Below are 24,053 nucleotides of genomic sequence, written 5' to 3'. Positions count from 1 at the left end.
TGAACACATGAAATGCAACCAGTAAGGTCCCCTGGAGAGAGCAGATGGTGCCTGATTTTCCAGGGCTTTGCTGTCTGGAAGCCATCAGTCATCGTGTCCGGGATGTCCTGTACAGAGGTGAGGGAGCGTTGAAAGTTTCTGGTGAAGCCTCAGTAATTCAGATGTCAGTGGATTTGTTTCTGCAGCCAGGGCTGCTGTTGAGAGCTCTGCAGCCCAGCGGAGATGGTTCTGGGAGGAAGGTTCCTGTTCCACTTGAAGGCTGGTTACCTGATATGTGTCTGCCCATCTAATCCTCACATCCTCACCCACGGGCTCCTCTCACATTTCACTGCCCTGGTACAAGAAAAGCCATCTGTTCCCAAGTATCAATAATTAATGCTCCTCCTGCCTCTGCCCCTCCCAATATGACAAATTGTTTGTGATATTGTGGAATGTGAAGAGCAGAGAGAGGATCGCATTTCTTTCTTTCCCATTTAATTTTAATGGTAGCTGGTAATTGTTAGTCACCTGAGGGTGAAGTTGAAAGGTGAAGGGCATAAGAGCTGGATTGTGTCTTCTGCAGTTGCCCTCAAAGAATGCAGAAATAGAGATTTGCCCCACTCCAGACTCGAAGCACCTGCTTGAAGAAAGACCTGCAGGCACCTTGGAGACTGGGAGGCTGAGCTGCACTGGTACCTTGTGCCAAACCTTGCCCTTGACATTAGTGAAAGAAGACTGACCCAGAACCAAATTCCACCAACATTTTTGTCTGTTCCATCTGCTCTGACACCCAAAAGTCCAAGACCATCCACAGCATTTTCCCCAGTGTTACCTGGGACATCTGGGATTGTGTCCAGGTGTCGCTCTTTCTGGTCATCCTCTACATTTCAGCCTCTAAAGGAGCCACTAAAGCAGGCTATGCCTTGAAATTATGCAAGTATCAGTTGGTCCTCTGGCCTGGAGACCCATGGAGGCTGGAGTGTTCATTCCTGGGCAGGGGAACAGAGCAGGTTTGCTTAACGTAGCTTCATCTCAACACTGAAACAACTGCAATGGGATGCAACTGTTCCACCACAACAAACATGCCAGGAAGGAACCCCTGCAGTTTGACCAGGCGTTGGTGGGGCAGAAGCTCTATATCTGAAGTTTGAATCTGTTCACTGACTGCCAAAGTTCTCCAGCCTGAATGTCCAAAAATCTTCAGTGTTTAAGCCTAGAGAGCAGCTGCAGGGAAGCACTCCAGCTCCACCCTGAAAACATCACTGTCTTTACAGAGGAAATGTAAACACCAGCAGTGTCCTGGGTCTGGAAATGCCACACATGTGTGTGTGGAGTTTGGGAGCCTGTTGGGTGACATCCCTCAAGCCCTTTTCCTTGCTTGGTATCTGCAGGGGAAATGAGCCTGCTGTCAAGCAGGCATCCTGTCAGCAAGGTGTGTCACTGATTTACACTTGAGGCTGCTTGACATCTCTCTGGACACCCTTGAAACCCTGTGACTCATCTCCAAGGAATTTGTTCTGATTACATAAAAAAAGCCAGCAAAATGCACTCGCTTGCTCACAGCTGGGCGGAGATGCCTCTCCCATGCCAAGACTGAGGTGATAAAATCTCTGTGGAAATGAATCTGATTTTTCCTGTTGTTCTGTGGCACTGGCAGCTGTATTTCCAAAGGGAGGAGCAGACATACCCAGTCTATAGTTTAGCTCAGCCTTTCCTTTCATTTCAGGAGTAAAAACCCTCAAGGTCCAAGGCTGTGCTGCTACCACAGAAGGCAGCTGCCTACACTGAGTCTCCCAGGATCTCCAACTCCTAAGGGCTGGGCAGGCATTTCCTGCCCCAGAGGAAAAGAATCTGCAAGGAGGCAGATGCTCTGGAGACTGATCACTGTTACTAGTCATGGGGATGTGTATGGCCTTGGAACTCTGGTCAGTAGTATGGATTCTCCGGTGCTTGTGAATGCTCATGAGAGTTAATTTCTCCAGTTTAGTACTGGATAGCTTCCTTACCCTCTGTCCTGGCTAGCTCAGTGTACTCTGACTAGGGTATGTCCAGGCAGAGCTGGTGGAGAAGACCCTTTTCTGTTCCTCAGTGTGCTCTGGAGAGCTGGAAGTATGCTGAGGTGGTGCTTTCAGTTTCAGGTGTGAGCTGGAAAATCAATGCAATTAAAACCATACCTCAAGGCCAATTCTGGTGTCCAGCACCTTCTCCCCTGGTTTCTCAACTTCTCCCCATCATGGCTGGGGTGGAGACTCCTGGCCTGCACTTCACCAGGGGGTCTCTGGGTGGTGTGAAGACAAACTGCTGTTCTCCAATCTGTTGCTGGGACTCCATTGCCCAGTAGACCAAGGGCTGTTGTATAAACTCTCACAGGTGATTTTTCAGCTCTTATGCCGTCTTTGTTTCAGAATGCAAAATGTCCAAGAGTGTCAGCTCTGTTCAGTTACTATTTTCGCTATTCTAAATAACTTTGCAACAGCTTTTGTCCCTTGCCTCCTTCCGTGAATGCTGTAAAAAAATTATTTGAGTCTTTGCCAAGGTGTCTGCTCACTTGTTTCTGTTTTCATGGCAATGAATCCATCGGAGCTGGATTTTCATATACTTTATTGTATTTTTATGTTCTGTCCAGGTCCTGTAATGTTTCCTGCCCAAGCACTCCATAAAAATGTATTTTTATCACAGGTCACTGTCTTCTATTAATGTAGAAGTGTCAGACCTACTGGGAACATAGCGAAGGAAACATGGAAATGGTGGTGAGGAAAAAGAATAATTTTAAAATAGAGTGAAATAGAAATTATTTAAGGATGGGAAAGTGACTGTTTAGAATTGTAAAAACAGATCCAAAAGGAGCTTATGAAGCTGAGAGAGCATGGTCTGTACTAAATCATGGGAACGAAGCACAAGACTGGCTCCCAGCATCTCTCCTCCATGTACTCTGCCCCAGTGTACAGCCTTCCCAGGCCTCTTGATCCAGAGGTGAGCTTCTGTCCCCTGGTCATTTCTTTCAGGAGCAAGAACATGAGCAAGGAGTTACCCTAGATGCCACACAGGGAACATCCTGGGCTGTCTTCTCAGCAGCTGGCTGCAGACTGCCTCACACACTTACGATTGGTAAAAAGGGCAATTCATGGTTAAAAGCCACCCTTAGCCATCCAGAGCCTGTCTGCAGCGTTTGTGTCCCACAGTGGAGTTGCTGGCAGGTCTCCTCTTTATAGGAGGAGCAGGTCAAGCACCAGCACTGCTGTTGGAGCTGTCAGCTCCTTTGATACAGCTGTGCCCAGCACCTCAGTGACTCACTGCCTGACCTGAGGGGGAGGTGGCATGGCAGCCTTTGATGGGTTCTTTCTGATCGCTGGCCCCTTCCCCAGCAGGTCTTTGTGGGATGCTGAGGACACCATCTTGTAACACTTCTCATTCAGCCTGTGTGAGGGCTGTCACAAGGGCCAGGGGAGGTGGCCTGCAGCATGCAGTGACACACAGCTTTGTCTCTGTCTCTCTCCGACAGCAGCTACCTCTCAGAATAATCCGCAAACACCAAGTTTGGAGTCTTGAACCATAAAGGCACAAACAATAGCACTTTATCATCATCTGGGCTCTCTCTGTGAAGCCGCCTTTTGCATTTTAAATCAACACAAGTTGCTTGGGAGGGGGTGGTAGGGCAGCTTCAGGCCTCCAAGTACCTTAAAGTTGGCGGTAGCCAACAAGAAGAACAAAACTCCTTTGAAAGCCAGGCAGATGTCTGGCCTGGTGATTTATAGACTGAAAACATGGCTATTGGAGCCTGGCTGATGAATTGTGATTGCAGCACAAGGAGTGGTGCAGACTGAAATGGAGGTCAGCTTTGGAGGGGGAGGTTAGGGGCTGGGGCAGGGGCACCTCTGAAAGGGCAGTGCTTTTTCTTGGGGCCAGCAGTGATGACTGATGAGGTTTATACATTTTTGTCTTTGTTTAAAAGCCACCTGTTTGACAGCGTTGGGGCTGAGCAAAGGCCTCACATGCTGTTCTTGTGCATAAGGACTGTGTGTCCATGTAATAGAAATCTGGAGAAGATTGATGGAATAGCAGCCATGAGCAGAGCACAGGTATTGCCTTGTTCAGTAGGACAGAAGCACAGTGACACTCAGGGTATCACTGTGCACCAAGAACAGCACGGAAGGTATGGCTGTAGAAGGGACAAAACCAGAATTAGGGCTTGGACAAGATCTCTGTAGGAGAAGACAGTAAAAGATCTACAGAGGTGTGCTAGAGCCAGGCTGCTGACCCCAGCACTTAACACAGATGTCTGTGGGGTGCTGGGTGCCACCAGAAATGGCATTGTCATGGATGTACAGTAGGACTGTCAAGAGGAGAGTCCAGGTAGTCCCAGACACAGTGGCTGGCACAGCTCTTCTCACCAACCATGAGGGCACAAGAAGAGCTATGGACCTTGCACGGCTGTTTTTAGCATGTATGGAGACCTTGAAGAGGGATATTTTAGAAAATAGCCTTTGATCAAGTGCCTTCACAGTTAAATTGAATGGAAAGGCAACAGAAGGGATGTCATAACTCAGATTTTGCTTCCAAAAGGAGGGAGCTAGATAAGCAGGGCTGTATATAGACTCAGCAGTGCTGGCAGGGTGCTTAGTGGAATTGGGACATGCATGCAGACTCTGACCTCTCTGAATTTAGGCCTAGCCTAGGAGAATGGGCTACTAAAAGCAGATTCACTGAAGAACTCATAGACTCATTGTTGACTTATTTGTGAATGTACAATAATCATCTGCAATTCATATTTGCAGCAAGGAGAAAACTGGCAGAAAAAGGCTGTAAATATAACTTCATAAAGAACTGCTTCAAAGTGGTGTTAGAAGGAGCAGAGGAGAGAGGAAGAGCAACAGAAGACTTCACTCCTGATGGCTGGAAAGGACAGAGATAAAGTAGAAACTGGTAAAAGTCAAGTTCAATTAGATGTTGCAAAGAAAAATTAGCAAATACTGAACAGTGTCCCTGACAAACAATTAATTAGGAAACAAGGAAAGAATTATCAGGACTGACATCCAGAGAGGTGAGAGAAGCAGAAGGATTAAAGTAGGAACCACATGAATATATATATATATGGCCTCTATCAGGGTGATATGATGAATGTGAGGGAAAGAGTGGCTTACAGTGAGAAGCTCACAGAAAAAGAAAACTACTGGGTCAGTACTGAAAGGTAAAAGCTGTTGAAGCTAATGCAGTAGGTGTGAGAGCCCAAGAGATCTCTGATCCACTTTGAGCCAATTAAGATGCAAGTACAGAGAAAAAGGTCCCCAATAAATTTATCAGGTTCCACAGGATTAGCTCATAGTGGACATAATACCTCTTTTTCCCTTCTATTTTTTTGGGGGGATGGGAGCAAGTCAAGGAAAATACTCCCATCAAATTCAAACCTCTTAAACTAACCTCAGAGGTACTATTCAGAACTTCAGAGCAGAGTTTAAATGAAAGAATAATTAAATCCTGAAAGCAAACACAATGTGGATTTACTAAAGACAGGTTACAAAAACTAATTTAATATTTTTATTTGATTTTTTTTAAATCATCCTAAGGACAGAGGAAGTGTAGCAGTCCTGTCTGTCAGAAGTTCAGTTAAGCGTGCAATCCTGTGCTGTGTGAGATATTATTAGTTAAGCTTCAGAAGCCACGGTTTGAAGCAACACCTGTACATGAATAGTCTCTCTAAGGGAGAACACAAAAAGCAGCACTGAATGGGCAGCTGGGAGTTCCTCCACAGGAGGTCATGTTTAGTGTTTGCTTTAATGATTTTTGGCACAGAAGGCAATGGTGTGCAAGTGGAATTTGTGATGAGACAAAACCAGGTGTGGTCAATACGAGGGAGGATCAAAATACCATCCAGGAAGACCATGAGCACCTTGAGAACAGGAGTGAAGTGGGTGGCATGAAACCTAAGAGTATGAATGGAAGGTCATGCTGTTTGGGGCAATAACAGACTTTTTACTCTAAGATGGGATAGAATTATTTGACAATGGCAGGGGAGGGAAGTGCTTAGATAGGTACAAATAAATCACAGGATAATTCAGGCTGTTACTGTGAAAAAAAAGACAATACAGACAAATACAGCTCTGGAAAGACTAGAGGAAAGGACTTCTTGTAGAGCCAGGGAATTGCTTCTGCATGAGGCACTGGTGAGCCTTTTTTCTGGTTCATGGGAAGCCAAACTGGAGTAGATAGGGACAGGGGGAGCTACTATAATTCTGTGAGATTTCACAGTTTACATGGCGTAAATGAACAACCTATTTTGGTAGAAGGAAGACATGGCTTGTTTAACTTGATAAAATGAAGTCTGAAAAGAGATACAATTTCTCTCTCTCTGTGTATTAAGAGTAAGCAGGAGCAAAAACAGCTGTTGGAAATTTAAAGTTGATGTAAGAATGAGTAGGCATAAAGGAGCTGTGAGTAAATCCCCTAAAGATGAGAAGATGAGGGTGCCCAGCCATCCCTTTTGTTTCAGTACATGTGAATCCCATGGGGGTTCAAGCAGAGTGGGGCAGTCTGGTCATGAAAATTAAGCAGCTCTAGAGACAAGGCAGTGAAGGTTAAAGACAAAGATAAATTAGCACTGGTGGAGACTGGAAACCGACTGCTGCCAATGAAGTAGCACTTCTGGCTCTGCTGTGGTTTCTGTGCAGGTTTTCAGGGAGAAGTGGTGCTGGCTTGCAGAAATACAGAGGATGAACAGAATTGAGGAAACTCCTTCTTTACAACTTGCTGTTTTTCTTGAATGCATTCCTCATTGACTTCAGTCTCTGTAATTTAGCCTTCCTGTATTTTAATTGTAGCATGCTTGATAAGACTAATGTAGCCTGAAGCTGAGGCATTCCCCGATTGTAATTGATTACAGACGGGGAGCTTACCTTCCTCCTGGGCTGGTCTCTGAAGCATTTGCTTGGGCTTAAAATATTCTACTTGGCTTCTCTTGAAGTGGCAGATGATGTTTTGTGCTTCTTTGTGGAATTGTCAAGATAAAAAGGATAGGTGGTTTGGGGCTGCTGCATTTGCATAGCCCTGAAAGGTGGCTTTAACTGATGATAAATTTTCATCTAATAACTGTGACCGAGTGCTCAGAGCCACTGCCACCTCCCTGGGATGAACAGCCATAACAGTGCCTGTGCTTGCAGAGTAACTCTGCTCCTGCTGCTTCTCTTTCCACTGGAAAGAGCAAACATCCACTACTCAGAGAGAGACCCAAAGCACAGGAAATCCTAGCCTGAGCCCCAGAGAACAAGAAGGGGTCTGGAGCCTCCTGGGATGTTCCTGTTGGAACTCTCACAGTTCAATACTCCAACCATGGGCTCAGGCAAGCAGCCTGTTTGATTCCACAAGTGAAAGCTGCATTGGATGCAAGCAGCAGAGGAGGGAGAGGGTAGAGCCAGTCTGCCAGGTTGCAGCAGTGGTGGTGATGTGGAGGGTCAGGAAGGTGGAGGTGACAGTGAATGCTCCAAGCTGCTCCATCACTGTCTTTGAGGTGCAGATTGACAAGAAAAGAGCTGGAGTTTTCTTCTGGTACTGTATGCTATTTAAGGTGCATACCCAGGGTGCTATTTAAGGTGTATACACCCTGAAAACTTTGGGTTTTAGAGTGTATTTCATTGCCTTTTCCTGTTGGAGCAGTGGCGCTGAGGTGCCTGCCTTTCTGTCAATTTTGAGAAAACTGCTCTGGCTCTTTTCCCCACTACTGCTGCTAGTGCTGGAATGCAGCTTCCTTCATCTGATCAGCTCTGTCTGTCAGTGGGGTGAGTGAGTCCCTCTCCTGCAATCAGTAACCGGAGCTGGTGTTGAAGACATGCCTCATCCCTCCTGCCCGTGCTGCTGTCAGGTGATGGGGGAGCAGCACTGCACTGAGCACCCTGACAGTGCTCTTTGGGAGGGATGAAAGCCTTTTCTCACCAAGGAACCTCTTCCTCTGCGGGCTTGTATTAACCAGAAAACATTAGAGAGTACTGATGTGGACATCACTAATATCCATGGATCAGGTGGGAGGCTGAATTTCCTTTTGTGTGGCTTTCTGCTTTTAAAAAGGACTTAGCGGCAGTGCCTGGGGTAAAGAGCAGCCTAGATGCTGAGCAACCACAGGTTGGAAGGTTTTGCCAGCACCTTTGCAGTCAGTGCTTGAGCCAGACCTAGCTGTAATTTGAGAGACTGCAATTGTACCACCCCAAGTTTTATTATCTACCTCCTGGACTTAAATTTCTGCTCCACTTGTACTTTTCACAAAGCAGATTTCCTCTTGCCATCAGATAAGGCACATGCACGTGGCCTGAGGTGACGTTTTAGGCAGTTTGAGTTTGCCTACAAGTGGCTGCCTCCCCAGTTCTTCATCTGTACAAGGAACACAAACAGGTTGTCCTGTCCGAAACCAGTTGGCTTCTCACACTGTGTGATGAGGCTGAAAGCCGTGGAGAAGGGCTCAGGTTGTGCTATGAGGTGCTCCAGGCAGGTCTGAACAACAAGCCCAGCCAGATGCAAGCAAATGCACTGAGCCTTGGTGTCCCAGGGTGGCCTGTGTGCCAGCAGACTGGTGCTGGCTGCCTGTGGGCAGGAGCTCACCCACACACTTGGCTGCCTCTGCCGGTGCTGAGCCTTCCTAGCAAGGGGCTGTGTTGGCAGAAGGGACACTGCTGCATGGCAGGGGCCAAGCTCAGGGCCCCCAGCTGACTTACCATGTGTGGGTCTGTTTCCAGCACACTGGGGAATCCTGGCTCCCTGGCTCCAAGTGACAGGCACACTCAGCCCTGCTCTTCCAGCTCTGTCTGTGCCACCATCATTCCCACTGCTGCTTTCTGGAATTTATGTTATTTTCCTTTTACAAGCCTTTGCAACCCTTGCTCCCAGTGCCACTTTTCAGTTTCTGCTTTTATGTTAGCTGAAGACAAGCACTGAGTTGTTTCTGGGCAGCATCTTTTCAGTTTAGAGATGGGGCCTTAAGCATTTCCAAACTCCCAAACAGCACCAACACAGTTCTCCATGTGTGGTCCTGTTCTGGTGCTGGTGTAGCCTCGGCAGGGTTCAGGTAACAGTGTCACTGGAAGCAGGGGAAGTCAAAGACTTCTTTTGAACACAGGTTACAAGGTAACGCCTGCCTGATGTTTCTTTAGCAGCTTTAACTGTTGTCATTCCTGTACACTGCAGGGATGGAAGTGGCTTGTAAATGCCCAGTAGCAGCAAGAAAGATATTTCTGAAATGTGCTGGAGATCTAGAGAGGGACGTTCAATCCCTTGGACCTCTTGTCAGCCTGCTGCGCGCATGTCATGCCTGGGGCTGTCAGTGCCACACAGCAGTCACGGCTGGGAGCTGCTTGTTCCAGACAGGACATGGCAGGACAAGCATGATGACAGGAGAGCCACATGCACCTTGTGCAGGATGTATAAAACCCGTGCTTTACAGGCAGGCAAGTGCCCATGATTTTGCAGTGGATAAACTGGATTTTGATATCTTTGACAGTGCACGCAGCAGACTCATGGGGCTGGTGCTTTGTTGGTTTGAGGCCATTTCAGTGAGGTTCCTGTAGAGTGATTTTGTCATGGTCCAGATTGTATTTAGCACTCAGATTACCTGCTGACCAGAGCACTGTGCTGAAATAATTTACTGAGATTCTTGACCTGTTGGGGGATGTGGGGTAAAGTTGCTTTCCCCTGTTCTGCCTTGAACTCCATGGTGTGACAAACCACTTCCTGCTTTCATTAAGTGCTTCAATAGTCCCAGCACAGGGGAGCAATAGCAGATGCTGTGATCCTGGCTCAAGCCTGTTGCAGGGAACACATCTGGGTGGGCTGACACCAGCTATAGCAATCACTGCTGTGAAGGGCCTGCTGGGAGATGTGGCCATTTCATCCTTCACATTGTATTAGTGTAACCTTTAGCATGTGATTTCCTCTTGACAGAGCTAGCAGAGGCAAGAACTGTCTTTGGTGGGGATGATCTTGGGGTTTTTCAGCTGCATGCACCCCCATGCATTGCCATGGGCTGGCAGGGAGCTGTGTGTGGTGGGTACATGTCCATCCTCTGCCAGCTCTGTTCCCTGGCATACACCATCATTGGTGCTGTGCTTTTGGGCTCTTGTGTGCAGCAGCCCAGGAGGGCACATCTGCCCAAGGAACCTGGATTACCCAGACCTCACCATGCCAGAAAACTTCACCCAGCCCATGGGGAAACCTTCTACCTCAGGTACACAGGTCTGACCCTGCTGACTGTGTCAGCTTTACATAAGAGAAGGTCCTTTTTGTGGAAGGGCTCTTCTGATCTGCAGCAGGGTCTGTCTCCGTGGCAGAGTATCCCAAGCATGAGGGACAGGAGCATGCTTGGCCAGGGTAGTTGCTGACCTACTGTCTCTCTCATTTTCTTCCAGTCCTGGACGCACAACATCCAGCGGGAGAAGGAGTTTCTGCGGAAGCTGGTGAAAGCCCGAGTCATCACTGACCTAACCAGTGGGATCTGAGTGGCTGCAGCCCCTGCCTCCAAGGGAGGAGACGAAGACACGCTGCAGCTCTGGGAGCAGGCACTGACAGCCCCCTGCAAGAATCCAACCTCACTGAAGACACACAGAGATGCCCAGGTGCCCTGGGAAGACCCTCTTGCATTGCCAGTCTACACGAGGGGTACATCTGCCACCTCCAGGCCTAGAGCTGGCAGGAGGTGGGCAAGGGGCTGAGTGGACAGTTCTTGAACTCTGCATTGCAGGCAGATCTTCTGCATCCTGATTTAGACAGGAAAGACTCAGGAGAGTGAAGAAAGGTTTGTGAATAAAATGATTTGTGCCAAATGGGAGGTGATGCTGCCCCAAGGCAGCAGTGCCTGAATGTACAAAGTATTATTTTTTAAAAACTCTGCTGGAACAATACTAGAAATACCAAGATACAGGCAAAGTCTGCTTGTGCACAGCCCTGCGAAAAACCTGGCCTCTTCATGCTCCATCTGCATTCACCAGCCTCAGACCTTTCCCCAGGAAAACAAATCCATCCAAAACTTTGGTGTCATTGGTGCTGCTACAATTTGAAGGGACAATAATGGCTTCCTCTCATTCTCCTCTTGGAGCTTCTGTATGAAGATGAGCATGGGTTTGTTTTTCTGCATTTTTCCTCACTTCCTCCACAGAGGCAGCAACAGCAGCAGCCACTGACTTGGCTGTTTTTCATAGCCATTTGCTCTGCCTCTGCCCTGACCCCAAGGTGGAGCAGGGAGCCAGTGGCTTTCTCCACCTACTGCAGACCCTCCCCACCTTCCTGCCTGTCACAATGCAGAGGCACCTGCCCTGTTGTGCTCAAGGCTTTCAGGCCTCCTGGTTTGTGCCTGCTGTGCAGGGCCCCCGTGGAGTCCGTGCAGACTGGTGTCACTGTTTCTGGACAGCATCTCGCTTTGGTATTGTGTGGGAGGGGAGTAATTTATTCTTTGGAAGGAGGTCAGATCTGAGCAGAGATCTCAAGCTTTACAGTTTGAGAGCAGACTGCTGAAGATGTTTGTTTTATGTTCCAGACTCGATCATGTTCCCTATTTAAGCGACGTGTGACCTCAGTGATGATGGAACCTGATGGGAACTCTCACCCTCTGCTCGGCCCCTGCTCACTTCATTTCCAAGCTCCTCCTGTGCTGCTCTAGCACTGCTGCTCCTCCTGCTCTCAGGAGCACGTCCTTCCTTTGCCGTCTTGGTCCCAAGATGCAGAATTTGCACATTTGATTTGTATACATATTTCAGAGGAGCTGGAGTAAACTGAGCAATGTGGCCAAGTGCGAGGGCAGCAGGGTGGTCTCATCCACCTGAAGAGCATGGGCAGAAGGGAGATTGCCAAGGGAATGAACAGTGTCATGTGGAAAGTGGCTCCCATGCTCTCTGAGACTGGAGGAGGGTGGACTGCACCCACAGGCACTGTCCCAGAACCTGGGTGTTGAGGCGCTGGCACACAGCCAACCAGTGCTGGGGTCAGTGGAGGGGGATCCCAGAGGGATGTGGGCTGGGCTTAGGGTCCTGGCACTGTGCCTGGCATAGTCCAAGGACTGCAGTCTGCCTTGCTCTGAACTGAAGTGGGAGCACAGCCCTGGCATGGGCAAGGGATGCTCAGAGCAGGGCTCACATGGCTCCCCTAGATCAACTCTGCACCCGCTGACTTGTGGAACACTATGACTTTGGAGCTGAGACTTTCAAAGGGGTGTGCAGGAGGGGCAGGCAGTGACCCAGGCATGGGGCAGAGGAGCCAACTGTACAGAATGATTTGAGACCAGGCTTCAGGCAGGGGCAGCTCCCAGGACATGGCACTGAGTGCTGCTTACAGATCAGTGTGGGATGCATCCCTCAGGAGCCTCTCCTGCCTGGCATTCCTGTAGCTAAGGGGCTTGCTTAGGGGCAAGTCCTGCCCAGCTTCCTGTTGTGGCTGCTGTTTCCCTTGTCATCTGGGAGCAGCTCCAAGATCCTGCTGCTTCTGGGCTGCAGAAGACATGCTGGGAGGCTGTCCTTCACTTTACCCTTCCCATGTCCTTTCCCCACTGCTCTGGCCTCCCTGTTCGCCCAAGGACATGCCTGCTGTCAGGATGCTCTGTGAGGTTTCCAGCAGGTTTTTGAGCATATGCTGTGGCAGATACTCCTTTGAAGTATCTACCAGTTTGTTTTTCCTTCTCAAGGAGTCCATGGGACTGGATTTCAATGGCTCTCACCAGGCAACACTTCCTTTGCAGTTCCTATGTATCAGCATGGACTTGGGACCATCATTTGTTGAGTCCCAGCCATGCTGGCAGTGGGGATGCTTGGTCTGGATCTGGCTGAGATTGTGGCTGGGGAAGGGTTGACACCCAACCCCTCTATGTCTTGGTGCTTGAACTGGGTCTTTAACCAACTTCCATGGAGCCCTAGGGCAGGGATGGGTGATTGTCGCTGTTGAGCCGCTAGCAGAGAAGAGATCCCGGATTCTCCACGTGGCATAGAAAAAGCGCTTTATTATTTTGAATCCAACATATATAGACTTTTCAGAGGTCACCCAGATTGTTCAGTCAGAAACCTCCCCCTAGGCCTGATTGGCCAGGCCTGAACTGTCCAAATCTTGAGACACTGTTTTAACAACATCCAAACTTTATCTTTTTTTATAAAACACAGGAGGAAGTTCTCATGGGAAAGACCTGTGCTAGCCACAGGTGATGGGCTGTATCCATGTGCAGCAGTGAGCTGAGATGGCAGAGTGGGCAGCTGCATCCAGAAGGAGGAGGGGGGTGAAGAGCCTTCTATGTCTGTGGTGGGCTCCTCTCCACACACGGGGGAAAGCACTCCCATGGAGGCTTGTGATGGCATTAATTTGATTTAGACTAGCTTATTGAACACTGCAAAACTACAGGGCACTTTTATCTTCCAACTCGCTGGCTCCAGGTCCGCACAGCCACTGCTCAGCCTTCCCTGTCATCCCAACTCTTCACCACAGCCATGAACAGGTCCTGATGGGAAGCTGACCCTACAGACCAGTGAGGTGACTCCTAGCCCTTCCCTCCACCTTGATGGGGGTGTCCAAGCAGAAGTGTCCTAGTTGAGTGCATGGCCCAGAGTGTCTGTGGTGGGTCAGGACCACCTGCATGTAGAAGGAAAGAACGTTTGGGGGCCAAGGCTCTGCTCTAACCCACTGATACCACAGAGCAGCCTGTGGCCGGGTGATGGGGCTCCAGCTCCGGGAGCAGTGCACAGCACTGGATTTTGCTCCTGGGTGCCTTTCTTTTGGCTGCCTCCCCACGTGCACCTGCAGCCACCTCCCGCCCTTGAAATGCTGCAGTCCTGCCAGCTCGGAGCGGTGCACTCAGGTCAGAGCAGGGTCAGTGGGACGGATGTGAGTCTTGGCCTCTCCCTTGCAGTGACTCACCTTGTCAGATCGGAAGGGAGAGCCCAGGGGAATTCTCCACAGCCTAAATATAGAGCGGGGTTGCCTGGTGCCTCTGATGAGCTGCAGTGCAGAAAGGCCACTCAGGTGGCAGGGAACCTGCCTAGAGAGAGCCCAGGGAGGCACAGGGATGTCAGAGGCCAGTGACCACAGTGGGTTTCCCTCTGATTAGTGCAGAGAGCAGGTCTGGGGAGCTGCCAGGCAGCGTGGACATGCTGCTCTGGAGGACAGGGGCTGCCAGGGTTGCTACTGCTGTTCTGACCACACCATGAGCTGCTTGTGAATTTGTGGCAGTGCCCACCACACTGGCATTGGACTCCCACCACCAGCTCACCCCATTAGGCCTGGCCATGCTGTGGCCTCAAGCTCACATGTGCCAAAGGGAAGCACCATGGCCAGGTAGCAGGAGGCAGCAATAGGATCCAGCTCAACATTCCTCATCCCAGCATCTCTGGGCTTCCAGTGCCTCCTGTCTTTGGAGGGAGCAGTGGGAAGGTCCTGCCCAGCCATGCTGTGCTACCCCTCAGCGTGGAGTAGAAGTACTCCCCAGTACTGCTGGGAGTAGAAGAAGGTGTCAGGACAGGGCTGTCTGTGTCAGATGGGCACAGTTGGGTTGGGTATGGGCAGAATTGGACATGGGTAAGGGCTTCCAGAGTGTTTGGCAGGGAGGCAGCCACCACGCCGAGCTCCACAGGCACCAGCACGGCGCGTGCTGTCGGTCCAAGCGTGTGTCACTTGCAGTATTAGATGTGTCCTTTGGTGCAGGAGCTCCTTTGGGGCCACTGCCCAGCCCCTCTGGGCTCTGGCTCCTTGCACAGCCTGCACAGGGTCTCGAAAAGCCAGTGCATTCGCCGGTACTGTACCAAGCCAAGATGCAAGAACTCAATGAGTTTTTAAAATTAGTTTAGTTTCTGCATTTTTTTTTAATTTCCCCTCTAGGCAGGGAGGGCAAGAGTCTTGCAGGCTCCTCCAAGCCGGCTTATGTCACATCAATTCAGTCATATCACAGAAGCAATAAAGCTATCAAACAAGCTTGGCTGGCCTCTTTCTTCTGCTGCCTTGGGCCTTTTTTACAGGAGGCAGAGGGATTCCCCTGGTTGGGCTGTCCCCTGCCTAGTTTCACTGCTGACTCCTCCAGGAGAGTAATCCAGCTGCTGGGAGCTGCAGCTGGGCGATGCCACTGTCCTGGTGCTGGAGACAGGAGAGGGCTGTGCTCCTCCTTGCAGGTAACTTGAGGGGCGGGAGGGGGGATCACAGGTTGGGTTCATTTCATGTTGGAAGGCACAGGCATCAGAACTTGTCCTGCCTGTGACAGGCTGACTGTGACTCCAACTGCTCTCCTGGGGACTCCCTGCAGCAGGGTGACTTCCCGCCGGGGGTCACAGCAGCAATCGGGCTGGGTGCGGCCCTGACAAAGGCAGGTGTCCGGCCAAGTGACCTTCTCACCACAGTGTCCAGGAAAAGGAAACGGTTTAGGAAGCCAGGGGCTGAGGCTGTGACCAGCTCTGACACCTGCCAAGTCTCAGCAGGAGGGGTGTAACCCCTTAGGCAAACCCCGGTGATGCTGCCAGGCTCCCGGAGCCACAGGATATGTTGGGGACAGTCGCATCACTCGGAGAAATGGGAAGGCTACTTCCAGGTAGGTGACTGGTCTGCCTGCCAGACCTCCCAGCTTCTAAATAACAATGGGTGGATTGTTGCTCCACTAATGAGGTGCTGGAGCTGCTCAGATCCTCCTCCCTTCCCTCCTCTCTTCCCAGCATTTAAAGAACAGGGCCACCACTGCCATTAGGCTGGGCCAGCCCCAGGCATGGCCCATGCCCTGTCCTGGCTTTGGGAGGGCAGAGGAGGAAAAGAGCACAGAGCCTGGGACCAAGGCACACAAGGATATTCAAGTCAGCTGAGACAAGGAGACTTGTTCAGAGATATCCCTGAAAGAGCCACGTCACTGCTGAGATGGGACACCTGTGTCACAGCTCTCTCCCACGTATGTACTGCTGAGATGGGATGCCTGTGTCACAGCTCTCTCCCACATATGTTTTGTCACACTCAGCCATGGCCTCAGACAGCAGCCATGACATGCTCAGTCCTGCCATCTGGCTGGACTGCATCACCCCCATCCTACCTCATGCAAGGGTGGCACCTTCAGCAGATGTCACAGCAGGCCCTGGCTCTGCAGGGCTTATTCCAGACCAGACAAGGCACTTGGGGACACCCCAGCCCCAGGGGTGCAGGAGCACAGGCTGACATAGGCAGTGCCTTGGGAGGTAGGGAGCCAGGTGGTGCCAGGGAGCAGGTCACCTGTCTGTCTGGAGACCTGTGGGGCTGGGAACCCTGCCCTGCCCCACAGTGCCCTGTGCAGCCTGACCCATTCAGCATATCCCAGGGCAGAGCCAATACTCATGGGAGCCCAAGAGGGGAGAGCAGTGCTGGGACTAAGGCAGAGAGCTGGGACATGCCATCCCCTGCCACCACAATTGTGGGGGACAGGGAGGAGGTGCTGCTGGTAGGACATTAGTGGGGCTGACGGCAGCAGCAGGCTTATGTCTCCCAGGACGAGAGGAAAGGGCAGAGGAGGGAGCCAGTGCCTCCAGGTGTCTGGGGTAGCAACCTCGAAGAAGGCCCACCTGGAAGAGGACAGAGGCCAGGCTTTTCATGGCTTTGCACAACCACCGCTTTCACAGGGCTGGGGACACTGTGGGCTCACCTGTATTGGGTCTCCTGGATACCCTGTGCCATGCCCCACTAGCCACCTGCATACCACCAGCATCACACCCTCAGAACTTCCTGGCTGTGTCCTGGGGGCACGAGGACCTGCCGAACGAGTAGGGAAGGTGGGAGGGGATGGGGTAACCCCATTGCTGAGCCAGCACTCGAGGCTGTCTCCAAGCCCTCAGGGCTGTCCGTGGTGGAGGCAGCCCTTCCCTTCATTAGCAGCCCTCTCTTCCTGGGCAGCTTTCCCAGCATGGTCAGGGCTGTGGCCAGTCCCAGCTCCATGGGGACAGCAAGGCAGCCTGAAACAGGACATGTCACTCATATTGAAATTTTCCAAGCAGGCAGCTGCATTAGTCTGCAAGCCCTGCAAAGCAGAGGATCCTGTTCCCTGTCACCTGCCTTCAGCTGTTTCTCTACCTCGGGGATGCTCTAGGGCCTCCAAACCTCTGCTGGGCCAAGGCATCCACGGACATTGCCTCTGACGGCTCCCATGAGGCCATCTTGTATGGGAACAGCCTCAAGCCACGGCCGTGGAGAAACACAGTCCCACTAGCAGTTATGGAGCCACCCATGGCCATGATGCTTGTACCAGGACAGGGATGGAGATGAAAGAGGGGGAGCCGAGGCCACGCGGTGCCGCTCCGGGGCAGGGGCAGCAGCTCCGGGCCGCGTGCCACCTCCGCTGTCCCTGCTTGCCGTGGCAGGGACGGCTTAGTGGGCGCCGCCTGTGCCCGCACACTCCCTGGCAGGTGATGTCGCAGGAGGACGCGGGAGTTGTCACCCCCGCGCTGGATAATCCCAGGAGATGAGAGCAGGCGAGGCGGCGGCTCCGCAGGTGGCTGCGGGCGCGCCCATCGGTCCCCTCCGCGGGACCGCGGGGCCCGGGCTGCAGGGCGCCGGGGAGGAGGTTAAAGCCTCCCGGTTAAGCGGGGGGCCCGGGGTCGGGGCGACCTGGGGCCCGGCATGCAGCCGCGGCACAGCCGGCGACCGAGCCGCTGGCCCCGCTCCAGCCGGGGAGTTGCATAAATCCGCGGAGTTGCGCCGAGGCGGCGGAGCGCCGCCGGGGCAGGTGACACGGCCGGAGGCACCGCGGGGAGCGCAGCCTGCCCGGGCGCCCTCGGACCCTGCAGCCATGAGGTCCGGACCCGGGGGGCTCGCCTGGCCCTGGGCGCGTCCCGGCGATCAGCTGCGGCCAGGGGAGCACGTGTGAAGCGGGGCCGAGCGGAGGCGGCCCCGGGATTTGGCACGTTCGCAAGGAGCACTCGAGAGCCCCGGGATGGACGCGGAGGGCCCCGGGCGGTGACGTAAGGACTCGTACGGGCTCGACTCGACTCGCCAGCCGGCCCCCATGTCCCCGGGGCCAGCGGCGGCCCCGGCGGAGGGAGGCAGGGCGACGGCAGAGGTAAGGAGCCCGGTGGCGGGCGGCCCAGCCGAGAAGGAGCGGGGCGCGGGGTGCGGGCGGGCGGGGGCAGGACTCCTCCTCCGGCGCGGCCGGACACGAGCGCCAGGCACACCGGTGACCCCAGTCAGCTCAGGGTGCTTGGGACGCCGGCCCGCCCCGCCGCGGCCGGGAGCTGCCGGGATGACCCCGACCCTGCCCGACAACCCATCCCCGCCGGATCCCCACGTGCGCAAAGGGTCCCCGAAGGGCTCTACTCCCGGAGCGCTCCCGGAAGGGCTGAAGCCTTTCCCGAGGGTGTCCGTGTGTCCGTCCTAGTAGCGCTGTGACCGGGCTGTCGGGGCAGGGAGCCCTGCTCACGAGGTGTCCGTCCGTCCGTCCGTCCGTCCGGGCTACGGGTCCGCCTGCCCGGGGGTCGGCCGACGGGCAGGTGGCGGTAGCGGGGTCGGGTGCCTGCGGGGGTCTCGGTGCCGTGCCTGGCGGGGTGCGAGTTTCCGCGGGAGCTTGAAGGAGGTGCGGATCACGGCGAGAGCCGATGCTGAAGCGGGTTGAGCTGCGGCTCCTGCTGCTGGCGAGATTCCGGTGCCATCCTGATCCCGGTGCGGTCCAGGCGCCCGTGCGGGTCGGAATCCCGGTGCCACTACGGGCGGATCGGGGTGCCGGTTGGTATCCTGGTGCCAGTGCGAATCGGGTTCTCGGTGCCGGTGCCCGCCCCGCCGGTCAGGTGACGGTGGCTGGAATTTGACACCGGCAGCGACGACGGGAGCGGGATGGAGCCGCCGCTGCCCCGCACTGCGAGTCCGCCTGCTGCCGCCGGCACCGCACCCCAAGACGCAGCGGGAGCGGCACCGGGAGCAGCGGCGGGAGTCGGTGCCGGCGGGGCAGCGCCGGCCCCCGCCAGCGCCCCGCCCCGGCGCAGCGGCGGCGGGCGGCGGGGGGCGGCGGGGAGCGGAGGCGATGCGGGGCAGCGGCGGCCCGGGGGATGGTCCCCGCCGCGGGCACGGTGAGTGCGGGCCGGGGTGGCGGGCGACAGCGCCCGCCCCAGCCTACCGGCGGCCCCGGGCCTTGGCGGAGGCTCCTACCGGGACTGCGGGGGGGACGGGGGGAACCCGCTTCGCCGCCCACCTCCCGGCAATAGTCGCGGGGCGGTGGGGGGCCTCGGGCCGCCCCCGGGCAAGTTCCTCCCGGGCAGATCCCGGGGTGCCGAGCCCGACCCGGCGGCGGGAAGTGCTTGGGGCCGCTGCGGGGCCGGGGTTCCCTGCCCGGGCGGGGAGAGGCGGCACCCCGCTGCGGGCGCCCGCGGGGCACGGGGACGGACTCTCCCGCCTCTTCCCTGGGCTCTCTCCCGGCCCGTTGGGCACGTCGGACAGGTGTGCGCCCCGGGCTGTGGGCAGGAGAGAGGCATGGGGCGGGGGTATCCTGCGCCCCCCGGCTTTGCTGTCCCCTAGTTGGATCCGAGTTTGGTCTCTGCCGTGTGCCCCACGTGTCCGACCCCGGTCTTCCAATGCTTCGCGGAATAGGTGCCCGCTCCTCATCACACCTGGCGTTGATTTCTGACCCGCATCACCTCTTCTGCCAGGGTCAGCGCGGAGGGATGCAGGGCCTCCGCCGGTGCCCGTAGCTGCCCGAAGGAGTCTCTGGGCATCGCCCGGCGCTTCCTGGTGGGACCCGCGGCTGCAGGCTTGGCATGGTCACTCCGTGAGCTGAGACACTCACCGCGAGCCTGGGGCACTCGCTGGCCTCGTGTGGATGCACTTCGCGAGTGTCTGCTGCCTCCCCCGGGAGCCTGGTGTAGCCATGGGACAGCGGCTCCAGGCGCTCCGCGGGCAGCGGGGCTCTCGCCAGGCTCTTCAGGAGTGAGTGTGAGGTGGCCGCTCAGAGACTGCAGCAGCACGCTGTTGCTTAGCCCCGGGCGGGGGACACATATGGCTGGGAGGCCAGGCAGGTCCTCACATGGATGGGCTCGGTTCCGATCCTGGAAAAAAACCCTCCTGTGCCTGTGAATCGCCCGGCAGGTCTATGGCAGCCGTGGCAGGGGCAGATCTCAGCCAGATTCCCTCGTACGGGACATGGGGGTCTGCTGTGGGGTGTGCTGGTCTGGCATTCCTTGGGGTGCTCAGGTGCTTGGCTCAGCCGTGCCCGCGCTGGACGAAAGCAGTTGCCGAGCGGGGTTTCGGGGCCAGCGTAGGCTGCGGTCCTGTGCGCTCGAGGAGCTGCGCCCCTGGACGGGCCCCGAGTCTGAGGAGACAGTGGTTGTGCCCGTCCGTCCCTTCGGCTCCGGGGCTCCCGATGGCGAAGGGAGGCTGCCCTCGCTCGGCGCCCCGCCGGCAGCGCTCCCGCTGCAGAGTTCGGGGTCGTGCTGCCGCCGGACGGGAGAAGCCTGAACTGCATCGGCTGATCCGTCCCGTCCCGTCCTGTCTCTTCCCCGTCCTTTCCCGCCGGGATGCTGGAGCCCAGGGGCCGTGGCGGGACGGTCGGCGGCTGGACAGAGGACCGGGGAGTCCGCACCCCCCCAGCAGGGAACGGGGACCCTCGCCTGGCTCCTCCGGCGGTGCTGGCCTGGGAAAACCATGACCTGGAGGCAGGGGCTGGCTTGGGGCCATTGACCGCCACGACAGCGAAATGCAGCGTGGGCTGTGCTTGGCCAGGCTGGCGCGGCTGGCGCGGCCGGGGGGGTCGGTGTGAGCCGTGCCGGCACCGGGTGCGCATCCCGCCTGGTGCACTGTCCCTAGAGGGGGCACATGGGCCTGGCAGCGCCTACTACAGCCCCTTGTCACAGTGTTGCCAGTGCAGGCTGGCGTCAGATTCATCAAGTGGGAGACCATTCCCTGAGATGCTAGAGGGACTGGAGGAAATTATTTTTTCTCCTGGTCCTAGCAGTGCCCAGGCATGTGCTTTCACTTTTTTTTTTTTTTTTGGTCAGGAGTGCTGTCCTCAGCATGTCCTGTCCCAGCTTTGCCATGGAAGCAACTGGGACGTGCTGGGCAATGTCATAGAGGGAATGGGGGAACTCCTGAATGCAGAATGTCACTAAGCTCCAAGGGGACAGTCCCATCCTGAGAGATAGGGTATGCAGTGCAGATGAGCCAAGGAGTGTACAACCCCTTTTTGAATTACTTCTAAAGCCCTTCAAAGCTAGGGTATCCTAGCTTTGGACACTGGGACGCCTCTGCAATGCCGGGGGGAGCTGGGGAATGAGGCAAACGTGGTTGCAGACGGGAATTGCCCCAGCACCTCCTGGGGGACATTACTCTCCTGAGACCATGCTTGCTGCTTGGCTGGGATCATGCACAGCAGGAACCTAGCTCCTCTCTGTGTGTCAGGGCAGTGGACACCAAGCAGTGGTGTTTGGGTGAATGAGTACACTGAGCACAGCATGGTGCTCCACACCCTGCTATGTCCCCACAGGACCTGTCTGCCCATCCTGCCCCTTGCAGTCCCACTCATCCAGGCTGCTCTGGGGTTGTGTGTCCCAGCTTGGTGCAGGCAGCAGGCTGGGGAGCCAGTGTGGGGCCAGAGGTGGCTGCACCCAAGGACCCTGTGCTAATGGATTTGGAGTTTCTAAGGTCAGGCTCCCACTGTGAGCAAGAAAAACATTCCCAGGGAAGGGCCATGGGAAAGGGCCCCCCTGCACAGCACTCCCAGCCCCAGCCGCTGCCTCACAGCCCAGCCTGGCATCCCAGGCAATGCACACAAGGGGATGGCTGTGTTCTCCCTGAGGAGAGGTGCTGTACAAAGACTAGGTTGCCCCAGCTGCCCAATCTCTTGGAAGGGGTATGCGGTGTGGGGAGGATGCCTGGCTGTGCCAGGAGGAAAGAGGGGTGGACGTGGGCCATAAATGGGGTACAGGAGGTGTTGTGGGCTTTTGGGGGGCAAGGGAGGGGATGGCATGCTTGGCCAGGGCAGGGGATGCATGTGCCAACTTCCCAGCCAGCCAACTCTATACCACCCTGTGTGGGCACTGACCCCAACCTCTGCACTTGCAGCTAGCATGGACCGGCGACAGGGGCCACCAGAGTCAAGACCTGCAGGACCTGCCACACATCCGCAGCCCAAGGTGAGCCCAGATCTGTCTGGCTGTGATGGCCAGGACTACATGACTGCACCCCCACCCATCCCCAGCTCATGGAGCCTCATCCCTGGCGTGGGAACCCTGGCCAGGGCTGACCCTTCTGTGCTGTGATTTGTTGCAGGAGGGGGCACTATGGGGGTTCTTTGCCATCCTGTCACTGCTGGCTGGGCTGGCCACAGGCACCCTGCGAACACCACACTGCAACAAGACGCTGGACGCAGCCCCCACGCCACGGGGCATGGCCACTGCCAGCCTGTCTGTGGAGGATGGCGTGGAGGTACCACTCGCTGCTGCCTGGAGCCAGCTGTACGGTATGTGTTGGGGACAGGATTGCCAGCCTGGGCATGGTAACCCCATGTGTGGGGCATGGGCAGGTTGGGGGCTGCTGTGGGGAGCCCCAGCCTGTGTGGGGCTGCATCTGCACTTTGGGTCTGGGCTGAGGGGATCTCAACACGTGGGGCCCTGTGCTTCATGCTGGGGATGTGGCAGGGTCCTAGAGATGGGCAGATGAGAAGATTCTTGGCTGGACAGCCACACGCCCTCTCAGGCACCAGCCATTGCCATGGTGGATGATCAGGAGGGATCTGTAGGTCACAGTGGGGACAGGCAGGCTCAGTAGGAGGGCAGTGGGTGCAGGATGGGTCCTGACAGCGCCATCTCCTCCACATGCAGGGGACAACGCAACAACAGGTAGCCCAGTCACCGCAGACCTAGCAGAGGACCTGCTGCTGCGTGCTGAACGCTCACCGCCCGGCGCCGGCAAAACCAAGAAGGGCGGGCCAAAAGGCTCACGGCGCGCCCGCGGGCGCAACTGCCACATCCGCAACCTGATGGTGAAGGTGCGTGACCTGGGTCTGGGCTTCAACTCGGACGAGATCGTGCTCTTCAAGTACTGCAGCGGGTCCTGCCACCGGGCACGCAGCAACTATGACCTGACGCTGGGCAGCCTGCTGCGGCAGCAGCTCATCGCCCCGGGGCCACAGGAGCGGGTCCTCAGCCACCCCTGCTGCCGACCCACCCGCTATGAAGCTGTCTCCTTCATGGATGTGGAGAACACATGGCAGACAGTGGAGAAGCTCTCAGCAGCTGAGTGCAGCTGTATTGGCTGAGGAAGGGGCCGCTGGCTTGGCCCCAGCTCGACACATGCCGACAGACTCCAGCTTGCCACATGCAGTGGCACTGTTGCTCAGAACAAGGGTCTGGCAGAGGCTGGCACCCCTATTCTTATGTGGCCACAAAGAACTGAGGTGAGATGGAGTCATAACTGGGGTGTGGGTGGCCAAGCCCACTCCTGCTCAGTGCCAAGCAGCTGGTGCCACCGGCTATGTGGGGTCCTGTCCAGGTGCACCCTGGCTCAGCCCTGGGAGAGGAGCTGAAGAGAGTATGGACCATCTCCATCGCTCCCAAGGGTCTGCCAGCCCCGTGTCCATCAGCAGCACTCCTGCACCTGTGCTCTAGGGACCAAGTGTCACCCAAGCTTCAGAGGGGACAAAACCTCCCTGTCCCCTCGGGCACCCTGGGGTCAGTGGTGCAGGGAAGGAGTGTCCCTGAGGGCAGGGATGCAGTGGGGCCAACTTGCACCAGCGTGGAGTGGGGGCCTGCACCCGGACCAGCAGCAGCCCCTGGCACCTCTGCAGGGTGGTGGGTCATAGACACCCACTGGGACCGCCACTCCTGCCTGGTTCCCAGGGTGGTCACAGGGTCCCCCCGCAGCTCCGTGGTGCTGTGGCACTAAACTATTTATTACTCTAAATTATTTATTTATTGTTCTTGAGCGGCAGCTCCTATTTATGACTTTGGGCCCCGGGGGCCGGGTGTAATTTAACCCCAGCGCTGCAGTGAAGCCCTGGGCAGCGCCCCGTGCCCCCCGCACCCTTTTTCTATTATTTGTAAAATTTGAGGGATAAACTCTATTTTTGTACAGTCGCCTTTTCCTGTAGCAATAAAGCGATGGGCTGCGCGTCCAACCCCTGCGTGTGCCCGTGATGGGGACAGGGACGGGGGTGT

General features: G+C 55.4%; 2 protein-coding genes across 13 annotated transcripts in view; both read left to right on the top strand.

The window, feature by feature from the left end:
* ST3GAL3 (ST3 beta-galactoside alpha-2,3-sialyltransferase 3) overlaps positions 1-14,892 on the top strand; it is a 174,181-nt gene extending 159,289 nt beyond the window's left edge. For all 9 annotated transcript variants that reach the window (XM_085067798.1, XM_085067797.1, XM_085067802.1 and 6 more), the window contains 2 exons: positions 10,362-12,865; positions 13,133-14,892. In XM_085067798.1, the coding sequence (XP_084923924.1) occupies positions 10,362-10,451 (90 nt within the window). In that variant the 3' untranslated portion in view covers positions 10,452-12,865; positions 13,133-14,892. The remainder of the gene's footprint in view (positions 1-10,361; positions 12,866-13,132) is intronic.
* A 2,671-nt stretch (positions 14,893-17,563) lies between these two features.
* On the top strand, positions 17,564-24,013 carry ARTN (artemin). Of its 4 annotated transcripts, none has more exons than XM_085067806.1 (4): positions 17,564-18,977; positions 21,961-22,031; positions 22,168-22,357; positions 22,719-24,013. In XM_085067806.1, exons 1-4 carry the CDS (start codon positions 18,932-18,934, stop codon positions 23,153-23,155), a joined length of 744 nt encoding a protein of 247 aa, XP_084923932.1. In that variant the 5' UTR covers positions 17,564-18,931; the 3' UTR covers positions 23,156-24,013. The 4 variants fall into 4 exon arrangements, with proteins under 4 accessions (XP_084923932.1, XP_084923934.1, XP_084923935.1 ...); XM_085067808.1 differs by having other exon boundaries at positions 17,566-17,977; XM_085067809.1 differs by lacking the exon at positions 17,564-18,977 and adding an exon at positions 19,024-21,042.
* The last annotated feature ends 40 nt before the right edge of the window (positions 24,014-24,053 follow it).

Source organism: Lichenostomus cassidix, chromosome 8 (genome assembly GCF_008360975.1).
Source record: "Lichenostomus cassidix isolate B80296 chromosome 8, HeHo_3.0, whole genome shotgun sequence".
Lineage (NCBI taxonomy): Eukaryota > Metazoa > Chordata > Aves > Passeriformes > Meliphagidae > Lichenostomus > Lichenostomus cassidix.
Note: the sequence above shows the minus strand (reverse complement) of the source record. Positions and strands in the feature narration are given on the sequence as shown.